At 41.2% G+C, this 12,102-nt stretch overlaps 1 protein-coding gene across 1 annotated transcript in view; it reads left to right on the forward strand.

The window, feature by feature from the left end:
* Positions 1 to 621: 621 nt before the first annotated feature.
* nrxn2a (neurexin 2a) overlaps positions 622 to 12,102 on the forward strand; it is a gene marked incomplete at its 5' end in the record, with an annotated part of 98,361 nt that continues 86,880 nt past the window's right edge. The window contains 4 exons of the mRNA XM_080483937.1: positions 622 to 1,324; positions 3,942 to 3,965; positions 9,697 to 9,726; positions 9,968 to 9,979. Of these exons, the coding sequence (XP_080340063.1) occupies positions 622 to 1,324; positions 3,942 to 3,965; positions 9,697 to 9,726; positions 9,968 to 9,979 (769 nt within the window). The remainder of the gene's footprint in view (positions 1,325 to 3,941; positions 3,966 to 9,696; positions 9,727 to 9,967; positions 9,980 to 12,102) is intronic.

Below are 12,102 nucleotides of genomic sequence, written 5' to 3' on the forward strand. Positions count from 1 at the left end.
CATCCCCATTTCCCCATATCCCCCCCTTTAACGATTTGTTAACTTTTGTGATTCATTTGCTTTGTTACTCATGACTATTGTAGGCTATTTGCCTTTTTTGTATAATCAGCTTCAAGTAAGGTTTCCAGCTATTAATCACACATTTTTCTTTCATGTCTTAGGATGCTGAGGAGGATGGAGGCTGTACCTAGGCTGCATGCCTAGCTAACCCATGGAGAACTGACAGGAACAGTGCTGGATGGAGGCCAAGACACTGGATGGCGAAGACGAGGAAGCGCGCAGTGTTGTGCATCACTTGTGTTGTTTGTTCTCTCCCTCTCTCTCTCTCTCTCTCTCTCTCTCACCCAGCCAATCCAAAGTAGATGCAAAGTATTCAGCAATGTGCCTCAGTTGTTCACTCCATCACGTGTCACCTGTGGAGAGATGGCAAAAAGAGTCAGGATAGACAGCCAAGGCTAAAGAAACTCCTCTGCACCACGTGGGAGCTGCAGTATCATTTCAGCACATCTTAGAGTGATAAAACAATTATAGACTCAAGATAACGCTTCCTCACAGCGATACCAGTGATTTTATATGAGTTGGATAAAACACAGGAGCAGTGAAGAGTAGATAGGAAACAACATGGGCATGTGCAAAAGCAAGGTTTCTTGGCTATTGTTGTTGGCTGGGTTGGTGCTAACGGGAATAGCTTTGGAATATGAAGGGGTTCCTGGTCAGTGGACACGCTATGGAAAGTGGGACGCTAAGACGACAGGAGAGCTCAGCTTTATTCTGAAATCTAACATCACCAAAGCTCTGGTGCTTTATCTTGATGATGGTGGAAACTGCGACTTCCTGGAGCTCCTGATTGCAGATGGCAGGCTCCAGATGCGATTTACCATCCACTGCGCAGACCCAGCCTCCCTGCACACAGAGACATACATCAACGACCATCGCTGGCACAGAGTCCTTCTCACCCGTAACTACAGAGAGACCCGGCTGGTGGTGGACAACGAGGAGAAAGTGGCTGAGGTGAAGTCCAAGAGGAAAGAGATGGTCGTGGCCAGTGACCTCTACGTCGGGGGGATCTCCCCTGATGTGCGTCTGTCCGCCCTGACGTCGAGCACCGTTAAATATGAACCACCGTTCCAGGGCTTTATAGCCAATTTGAAACTAGGAGAGGCACTCCCGATCCTGTTGGATGGTCAAGCTGTTCATAATGATTTGGACTACATATGTGAAGCACATTCACCCTGCAGCAACAAAGGCCTGTGTTCAGTTAATCAAGGAGAGATCCTCTGTGACTGTATCAATACCAGCTTCAGAGGAATGTACTGCCAAGAAGGTAAGAAAAGCTTCTTGTTTGGACCTCAATGTAAACTATATTTTACATCAACAGAAGTGGTGGGTCTATACCGAGGAACAAGAAGATAGATGTTCTACCATTACTTAAATATCACCAAAATAAACCATGTCTACTATAGAGTCTATGGAAACTGTGAGGCGAGGGATTTTAGGGGTATCTGTGAATTGTTGGTGATGTGGCGCCTTTTGTGGTGCCGTTGAACTGAAGGCTAATGGCTGCAGAAAATGGTGGAGTTATAAATGGTGGCGATAGCTCATTAATATCAAGTTCTAAATATACGGTCCATAACCCCATTGACCTCCAGAGGATAATCAATAAAGCCCACTTAACAGCAATCCAGGCCAAAGTATACTCCAGCGGTACTTAAAGGCTGCCTGTGTGTTTGAGTCCAGCCCTCTCAGCAGCTATCTTCACAAGTCAGACGATAACAGGTTTCTAATGTGATAGCTCTCTGCATATTTTCATCACTGACACATCTAACAGGCCACCAAGTCGATGTCATTTTATCATTCTGGAAAATCTGCTGAACACCAAGCTTAGAAGCTAACACTTTAGAGTGTGCTTTAAAACCCTTTGTTAACCTTACACAGTGCAGGAAGGGAGATTTTTTTTGTTACTCTTTACAAAACACTTCAGTTTTTCCTCTTATGAATTTCAGTCATTACTATACAATTAACTTAGAACACCTGCTTTGAGTGGATGATATCGGCTCATTTGAGTGGCTTTTGTCAGTGCTCATCAGTCCTCGGATGTGGGTTAGTAGGGCCCACCTCCGAAGCTGTTACCAACCACATACAAAACATGAATATAACAGACTACCAGCGACAGACGCCCTCGATGTTTGTAACAATAAAAGCATTATGACAGGTTGTTTTTAGGTGTTGACAACAAAATAACTAGAAAATTAAATAGTTTGGATTAAAATACATTGCACATAGATACCTAACTCTGCTGCACGGGCCATAATAAACAAATCATTAACAATGTCACACAGCTGCTATGAAGTATTTTTAATTGTCAACATGCCTGCAGGATTTAATAACCACGCTCATTACCAACATCGCATTACTCTGCATGTGTACGTAACTTTTTCAAAACTCTTTATTCAGTGTTGCTGTCTCACGGGAGTCGATCACTGGTTCTGTGTGTGAGACTTTGTCAGGAAGCTCTGTCTTATGACTTGAACATTCTTCCTTTTTTCTCACTGTCCTCTGCTTCTGGGTTTGCTTCTGTCAAACTCAATGTAACATCCAGAGGTCAGCATGAAATCCACAATCCAGTTCAGGGAATGGCAAGTCAATTTTCCTGATCGGCCCCATAGTTAACTTGGTTTTGATGAGCTATTGTCCCTGCTCTCCTTCAGTCACGTTTTTGTATTCTTCCTTTGTGATTTGTTCGGTAATTGTTATCAAACTTGTGATCAAGTATCACATACGTATTTAAATCCTGTTTAAAAAATATATTCCTGTATCAATTTTGAAGATGTGCACAAAATCCTCCATACATTAAAGATGGAGTGGCCACCGTTCAAAAGAAAGAAAATCATGCAACAAGAGTTTTTTGATTCATTTTTCCTAATTGACTTGATGCGGGTCAGTCCAGGACCATCAAACCTCCACACGATGCCCCCAAGCTGCACAATGCTTAGATCTGGTCTCCTTCAAATAGGATTATTTTGGACTGGTTAAGGAACTGATATAAATCCAACAATGAACGTACATTTGGACCAACATGACTGACCTTCATGTTTAATGCTTATAAAAGTTTAAAATATCCTATGCTAAATATATCATCTATGCACCTATTGAGCCTCTGGGGATAATCAATAAAGCCACTTAAGAGCAATCTGGGCCAAAGTATGCAACAGCAGCATTTAAAAGCTGAATGTGTGCAGGAGTCTCGCTTTCTCAGCAGTTATCTTGAAAAGTCAGAGGATAATAGATTTCTAACGTAATAGCTGTTTCCATGTTTTCAGCTCCGAGACGTCTAACAGGCTGCAAAATGAATGTAATTTTCTTACCCTGGAAAATCTGCTTAGAACTTCTCGTTTTTAAAGGGCGCTTTGAAACTCTCTTACCTAAAATACAAGACAGAAAGTGGAAATGATAAAAAAAAATGTTTCTCTCTCTCCGTTTGCAAAACACTCCAGCTTTCCCACTTATGAGTGTTAGTCATTATAACACGACTGACTGGGAAAATCAAGATTTCACACGTTTCACAAGGTCAGGGGCCCTTACAGGGTTCTAAGACTGACTAAAACCTTGACAATTTTTTTTTCACCCAGTTAAATGTGAAAATATATGATCTACGTATGTCAGTATGTCACATTCAACGTCACAGACTTGTTATGGTGCCTCTATTATTGTTAGTGATGTTTCTTTAACTATACCAATAGAGGAAAAGAGCAACCTCAAAGGTTCAAGGCAGATTGTGTCAGTCAGCTTGAATGTTTTGACAGGAAAAGAAACTGAAAGGTTGAGCAAAGCTTGATGTATCCGTCTATGTCAGATGAAATGCAGATAATAAACTGGAAGCGGATTATTACTCACTATCATACTGTCAAAATTAAACCTGTCTGTTTTTCTTTGTTCTCCAGCAGCTGTCCAGAGAGAAGTAGAAGGTAAGACAAAGCAGTATATAATGAGTATAATGATGAGCGTAATTTGTTTTTCATGATGCTTTTATTTGCAAAGGCTATTACCACAGCATCAGTGTGTGAGAGTGTGTCTGGTTATTATCAGGTTGTTATTGTCGGTTTGGACTGCAGTTCTGACATCCAACAAATTAAGCTGAACGGAGATATACTATCACTGCTCATGAGGTCACTCTGGAAAAATGCGCCTAATGTGCCGAATGCTCATTGTATATATAATCAGTGAGCTCAAGGTGACAAGAAAGGTCTGTAGAGTATGTGGGTGTCACACAATATGGGTAGCATTCACATACTGCTTCACAGAGGAAAATGACTGTACAGGGACGCTTTGTTTCATTATTTATAAATTCTGTGCTTTTTCCGCTCTCTTTGGTGCATTTTTTTTTCTCAGCTAAACTACTGTTGCAAGGTTTACCAAGACTTATATGCCATTATGTGCTGAGGTCAATATGTGGATTAAAGTCAAACACAATGGTATAAATCCTCCGGCACATCACGGATGATTACCGACAACAATCATCCAATTGTAATAATATCTGCAATGGTGTTTTTTTTTTTTCTTTTCTTTGTATAGGTGCATTTAAAGCTATTCTCTTAAGAGGAACTAATCTTCTTTGGCAGCAAAAGAGACATTTCTCTTGTTATTAGCAACATTTAAGTGACCACAGCTAAACAGGCTTGTCTTCTAATGAGGTGCACACACCAAACGGGAAATGAAGATTGAAAGCGAGGAGGCAGATTTGTTTAGTTGGCATCACAGCAAGACATCCATCTCCCTAGTAAGGACTGCTGGTTCTGGTGAAAGGGCAGCCAACAGGCTCAGGAGACCGGCACAAGGTGCACTGAACCACTGCACATTATAAATCACTGTTACTGACTCAAGATGCGCAGACCTGTGCACACCTGCTCTCTGAAAGTTGTGCTCCTGACACTTGCATTTGCAGCATGACAGTAAAATACACTGAAGGTAGTAACAAGATACTGTCTTCATGTACAGTCTTTTCACGTAGCTGTGCGAGACACAAAACAGCTGAGGGCTATAATGACAGCACATATGTTCACGTTATGTTGGTTATTAGACATCTTTTTGGTTTTTAGTATGATGCATTTTATGTTTTAGGAAAAACTGTCAACATTTTAAACATAGCCCAAACTTAACTGTCACGGAATATGGTTGTACTTTTTAGTGTTAGGTTTTATCTCTGCACAGTATCATGAATAAAAATGAGAAATGATTAGTCTTACCATGAGCAGAAATGGCTCTGCTCACAGCAAAAAGGCAGGCATTATTAAATGACATGCTGCAAAGAGAGCACATCAGAATGTTTATTGGATTAAAGCTTGACATGGAGACAATCCCCAATGCAGAATGCATGAAAACAACAATGACAACAGAAAAATCACACTCACCAGATGCCTCTTTTTTCCTGTCCTTCATACCACTCCATGTGCTATTCAGAAGCAAGTCTCTTTTTTGTTGTTGTTGTACTTGCATCAACAGAATAACACAAATCTGTATGCTACCTAAATTTACTCCTCCCTCCCAAAGATGACAAAGATGGTAACTCAAATGCTATATTTACTCTTGCCTGTGTGTTTTAAGAGGTGCAGGAATTATCCTTATTTGTCTGAGGGACTGCTTTAAGGCAGTGAAAACCTCTGGCACAGCAGGTGAGTCTTCAGTTGGTCATCTACTGTATGCAGCACGTGGGCTCCCATCGATCCGTGCGGACAAAGGCCACGGTGGGGCATGCTCAGGTGCCAAAAGAGTGCAGCATCCCCTGATGTTTTGTGAGCGAAAAAAAAAAAAAAAAAAAAAACTGGTCTGTGAACAAGAGATAAGGACAGGCACCTCACAAGGCAGATACAGAACACTGAGAAGTCACTCAAACATGTAGTATAGCATTACCAAACACACATGCCTCGTGAAAACACTGCCATTTTGCTTTTATCCCTCTCAAATGTTCACGTGTAAGCACACAATCATGACACATTAGGAGGAACAGGGATGCAAAAGCAAGCACTGAAATCTTCGACAAAAAAAGGACACAGCTGGTCCTGTTGGGCTTGCATCTTTCTGCAGCAGTGACCTTGGTCTAATCCCTCATTACAACAGGCTCCATAATACTGTACTTTTCACGGAAAAACAAATTTGGTAAATCCTAATCCTCAAGCATCCTTTCATTCTTAGATGCATGCTAATTAATGTCACGATACTGACTGAGAGGTCCTTCAACATCTGCAATCTGTTTTTGCCACTATATTTGTCTAATTAAGCTAACAATAATGTTCTTTTTTATTTTTGGGAAGAATTTAAATTTTTTTTGTTATTACTGTACTAAACCATTGTGAGGTATCAAATAAAGATGGCTTTTGCAACAAACTAACATAAATGATCTTTTTAATGGGATTCCTGAAACTGCTGATCCTTAAAGAAAATATTTCATTTGACAGGTTTGTTTCAGGTACTTTTTCATCAGCCTGCTTTCAATGAAATAGATTATGAAACGGAGGAAGAAAAGACAAAGATTGCATGTCTAGAGGTCAGGAGCACATAAGAAAACACTGTCCTATAGTGTGAAGTACATTTATTTGATACATCTAATCTAAATAGTCAAATTAGCCGAGTTGCTTTATGCATTCAAACATCATGATGTGAAGGTCTTGATTTCATCTGGCAGTAATTGGGACGTGGACAAAGGTGCGGCATTCGGGATAACCTGAAAAATGAAAGCAGTGTTCATCTTCAGATTTCTATGCGGTGTATTCCGAGTGTCAAGGTCAGCAGTTGTTGATGAAGTAAAGTGTTCGTGAACACAGCAAACACATTATTAATAAACTGTAGTTGAAGATCGCAAAGCAGCGTGCGGAGTACCATGATGAAATGATATATGACATCCCATCCTCAAAAGAACTCATCCAATTACCAGGTTTAAAATGGCCCTGACGGAAACAAAGGGCTTTAAACTGAGTTTGTTTTCATTCTTTACAGCAGCAACAATAAAAAAAAAGGGTTGTTATATAATGAGGCTATGTCAAAAGGATCGTCAGTGCAGCATGCAAATATTTTTATTAAAATGAGCTCCCATCACCTGATTATTGATTTTTACTTGCTTTGAATCCGTTGAGGCACTAGCGTATTCTTTAGGTGGGCTGGATATTAAAAATAGAAAGCGGCTAGATTACTGGTAGGAAGAGCAGTTTGGTTCCATACTGGCTTTTCCCTCAAACGGGACTGTACAGATCTTAGCCAGTTATCTCTGCATTTCCACATGTGAGATTTGGATGTAAAGCGCTGCAGAGTAGGATGCGCATATTCAATTGGAGGCGGCTTCTGCAGAAGGGCAGCAAAGACACCACTCCTAATCCACTTTTTGTTAACTTCTCAGCGGTACCTACATAGACAAAGATTAGTGTGTTTGCTAGTGTGTTGCTTGCAAAGTGCTCGCCATAACCTTATCTGGCGTTAGGTAGAGATGCATGTGTGGAGTCGTCGTTGGTGCAAATTGTCCAGGTCTAAACATTTTCTCCTGCTTCATAGAAAATAGACCGGTGCTTTCCCCCAGTTGTTGGAGCAACAAGCTCTTAGTTTTGTCACTGCTTCTACTCAATAGTTGGAACAAGGTAAACATCTTCCTCTCATCTCTACTGGGACCAAACACCTGACAGCGGGAAATACACTTTAATAGATATTCCTCTTCTCCCCGGTCAGTGACGGCTTACAACAACACTGGCTTTGTTTCCATTAATGACGGTGTGTACACAGCTCACTTCTCGCCTCTGTTTTTTCTGACGCTGTGTCTCAGCTCTGTAGAGTGCTTTCTTTTTCCTGCAGAAAGGCCGGCAGAGTACATGCAGACACGATCATAATCCCTCCTCGTGCAGCTGGTGAGAATGAGATCACCTGAAGGGTAATGAGGATAAGAAGAGGTGGCATCATTTATGTTGTGTGGGTACCTATGTTGGCCTGTCATGTGGAGTACACAGCAGCAGTGGGGGTGCACACAGTAGCTCTTTGTCTGCTATGCAGACAGGGCTGTGGGTGAATCCCGTCTAAGCAGAGGCTCAAGCACTAGCTTTGCAATGGTGCACTGTAGCAAAAAGACTACGTGTTGGCAGCCAAGGACCGTCCCGGGGGTAATCATGTCCATTCCACCTCAGGACTTGCAGCATTCACAGTCTTATTTCGTCGAACATGTGAAGATTTCTCCAGCAGTGACCTGAACCGTCATGAGGTTTTACCTAATGACTGAAGCCGGGCTGGAATTGTGAGTAAGCGGACTGCTGTACAAGAGTCCTAAAGTGCTGATGCACTGATGAGAGCTGTTTGTGTTGGCAGGCACAGTGGGGCTCATATGCTCAGCAGAAGTGTTGCATTGTGTCAGCCCCAGCTCCTCTTTGGCAGGAGGAGCAGGTGAAGTATGCTGTACAATTTATGGCTGACCTATTGAGATATTTGTCTGAGCTCCACAGTGTCTGTGTTTACCGCAGGACATGAGAGCGAGAGACTCATGCTGGTGGGATAATGTAATTTAAATACAATATTTCCTTGATCGCCGCAGTGTGCACAGGTGAACAGGCTCTGGTTCTGTACAGTGTCAAAAACTGCAACAGATAATATCGTATGTGCCTTATAGTTTGCAGGGATTTATAAAAATGTATGTTGATAAACTCTAATGCTTCATTTCTTGTTGTGATTATATGTTACACTGAATCTACAGTACACCTTATTGTGTCAAATTGTTTTAGGTCCTGCCTGTGTAGCCCAGTGCAGGTAGCCCCTGTGTTCAGCACAGCACCCACTCAGGCCTAATCCTCTGCCTACTGTGTGACAGAATATGGAGGTGGGCTGTGGCATTTTTTCCTTGGCTGACCAGCTTTATGATGATTTATAGTCATTGAGACGTTCACACAGTGCACCATTGGGCTATAGCTCTCTTCTGTTTTTGTCGCTTTACTTCAGAATTTAAAGGTTAGGTGTGGCAGATCACTGTGATCCCAGCCGCCATATGATGGTTGTTATTCCGTCGTATCGGTATTATGAGAGAGGTGTAGTCTTCTGGCTCCACCTCCAAATCCACTACATCAGGTGGTAAGTCCTCTGTGAAAGTGTGAGCGATAGACTATTTCGATGATTTAAAGGATAAGGAGTGGTGTTACTTCTGCCCTTTTATAATTCTCTCTCATGCAAAAGGTTGAAAAGGCTCAGCTGAGCTTTCAATGGTAAATACTGACGTGTGGGGAAGTGGAGATAAACTAAAAAGCATTTCCATACATATGGAGATAGAGGTAATAAAAACCACCTTAACAAGCATTACCATGATTTTTTTTTTTTTTACATTAGGTGTAATATAAAACAAGTTTTATGTATACCTAATACATCTCAAACGCTGTCTACATCAAGTAAAACATACAGTATGTGTTCCATTAGAAAAAAGCATCTATGTGAGCAACCTATGAGGGTTGCACCAGTCAAGATGTTTTTTTCTCTCCTTGCCTTCCCTCTCCTCCCTTGAGATGTTTGTCTGTTTTTAGTTTGATTTCCCCGTTTATATTTTAGTTCGAACTTTGACATCCGTACCTTCCCCAGGATGTCTGTCACAAACTGCAGTCCAACATTGTGACAATGCTTTTGTTCTCCCGAACCTCTTTATGAACTTCCTGTTTTCGTATCCTTTTTTCTGTTCTTTCCCTCAAGGTCTGGCGCACCTGATGTTAAACCGCCAAGGTATGGGGTCTATTGGTTTGCTTTTTTCCTTCCCAGCCACCTCAACACTCTTCCCTCCCCCCTGAAATCATTTCAGTTAACTGTGCTGCACTAATATTTCCTCTCCTCTTTTTCCATATACTTGCCTATTCGTTTTTTGCTCCCTCTCATGTTATGCTCACTATTCACTCAATTTGTGTCCGTCAAACCCTTGTCCTGACCACTGACTGAGCTACTGGAACATCACCTTTGACCTCTGCAGTTTTTCGCCAAGGTAATGCATTTATGGTCATAGCGTCTCTCCGGTTTGGTTTCATGGTGTTTTCAAAGTAAACAGGTATCGTTAATAAAAAAGAAAAAAAACAAAACAAAAAGAAAGGTATCTTATACTGAAATTTGACTTTCAGGTCAGAATCAAAACCATTTTATTTTTCTTGCTGCAAAAAATGATCAGTCAGTATAGACAAATAATCACAGGAATTTGTTTTGTTTCTTTTTTCAAAGTTGTTGAATACATAATCCTGATACATATGTAAAGGAGCACTCATTTCTCAGATGTGCTACGTTTAGGGGTGCTTGTGATCACTGATCAGTGGATTCAAAACGTATCGCGCAGTTTCGCTGATAAACAGCTCAAATCAGAGAGAGATGTTACTGTGATGCCCTTTACTTTTTAGAGGGAAAAAAACAACAACACTGTGATGCTCATCAAGGACAGATCATTTCACACACTCTTAAGTGCATCTCCACTTGAGCGTTAAAAAACATTTGGGCTAAGTAAAGCTACAGTACAGCAATATAAAAACCTTGAAAGAAAAGCATTTATCCACCGCGATATAACGTGAAGATTTCCTGCTTTTAGAAGGCGAATATGGCATTTTGGCTGAGGAGTATTTTTGTGGCACTGACCTAGATGAAGTGTGTTGTATTTGGGCTTTGTGTTTTCTAGCACGTGCTGTGCGATTCAGATAAAAGTCATCATCCTGTCTCCATGGTAATCAGCGTTGCCTCTAAACATATTTGCGACTTGGCTTTGATGGCCCACTCTGACAGTATAATACGTTTGGTCGAAGTCCTCCAGAAAATTACATATCTGACCAGATCGTCATTGATGTGGGGCTGTCATTACTGCTCCCGTGTTTGCGCCTTTTTTTTTTTTCTTCTTCCAGATCTGTTGTTCTTTTTGTGTGTTCTTTTTCTCCGAGCCGAATCAACCCTGAGACATGATGATGAATAATCTGCAGCTGTAAACTGAAATAGCTTTGTATGTCATCTCGTGTTATTCACACTCCCACTCAGTAAAGATAAGAAAAAAGAGGGTGTGGCGATACCCCGAGCACTCTCATCATCAAGGTCATTTACGGTGGATCAAAAGGCTGAAGCAAATATTTCACAGAAAGATTATGATGGGTTTTTTTTTCACCAGCTATAAATGACGCAGCTTGAGGCTGTACATGACTACAACATTATAGATTAAGGCCTGTATTCTTTGGTTATCCACTCGGGGACAAAGTTGTCCATGTTGAGAAGTATTAATTAGTCTTCATAAGTCCAAAGAATATTGTTAAATTTAAGCCTTTACTTAAATTGATGATTACGCCGACAGAACAGTGCAGTGAAACACACTGTACGCTGTTACCGCCTCGACTCTCCAGCGATTAATATTGTCTTCTGTATAACAATAGTGCTGCTGTGTAAAATCCCGGGTACATCACACTGGAAATGTGTCCTAAAGCCAACTGCAGGGTGATTTGTCATGAAATGAGGCCTAAATGTAATCGCTCAATTTCATGCATTGAAATGAAGACGACGTCAGTAATTGATTGTGGAATGAAGATTTACAGAAATAACCCTCCAAGCAACGCTGAGGCTACAATTAGTAACATAGCACTGTGTGCCTGACCTCATGGGATATACATGAGACATCAAAGTTTCATTCAGCCACTTTATGTTATAACAAACATTTGTTAATAACCGCATTCTAGCTTTAGCCAGAGGGAATAGACGAGAGACGCTTCTGATTTGATCTGTACTTATTTTGCAATGAACAAATGCATACTTCAGGAAACTAAGAAAAAGCGTCTGGCGCTGATATTTCAGGCCTGTAATTCATCGCCGATGTATGCACACTGTAAGTGGTGAGATTATCCAGACACAGGTGTAGTTTTCTGACCACCTGCCGTGCTTATGCGTCTCCCTGCCTCAGACCAGTGGTCCGTTGCTTTCCCGCCACGTACACGAGTGACTCCAAGCTCTTGAATTATTCTGCTCTGAAGCTTAATATAAATGAGCTGTGCAAGCGTTAACATTTTTCATGAGCTGCAGCATGTTGTAATTGTGACAGCAACACATGGGTTAATAGTGCATTTGATGTCTTCCCACCATGTCTTTTTCTTC

Source organism: Lipophrys pholis, assembly GCF_963383615.2.
Source record: "Lipophrys pholis genome assembly, chromosome: 16".
Classification (NCBI taxonomy): domain Eukaryota; kingdom Metazoa; phylum Chordata; class Actinopteri; order Blenniiformes; family Blenniidae; genus Lipophrys; species Lipophrys pholis.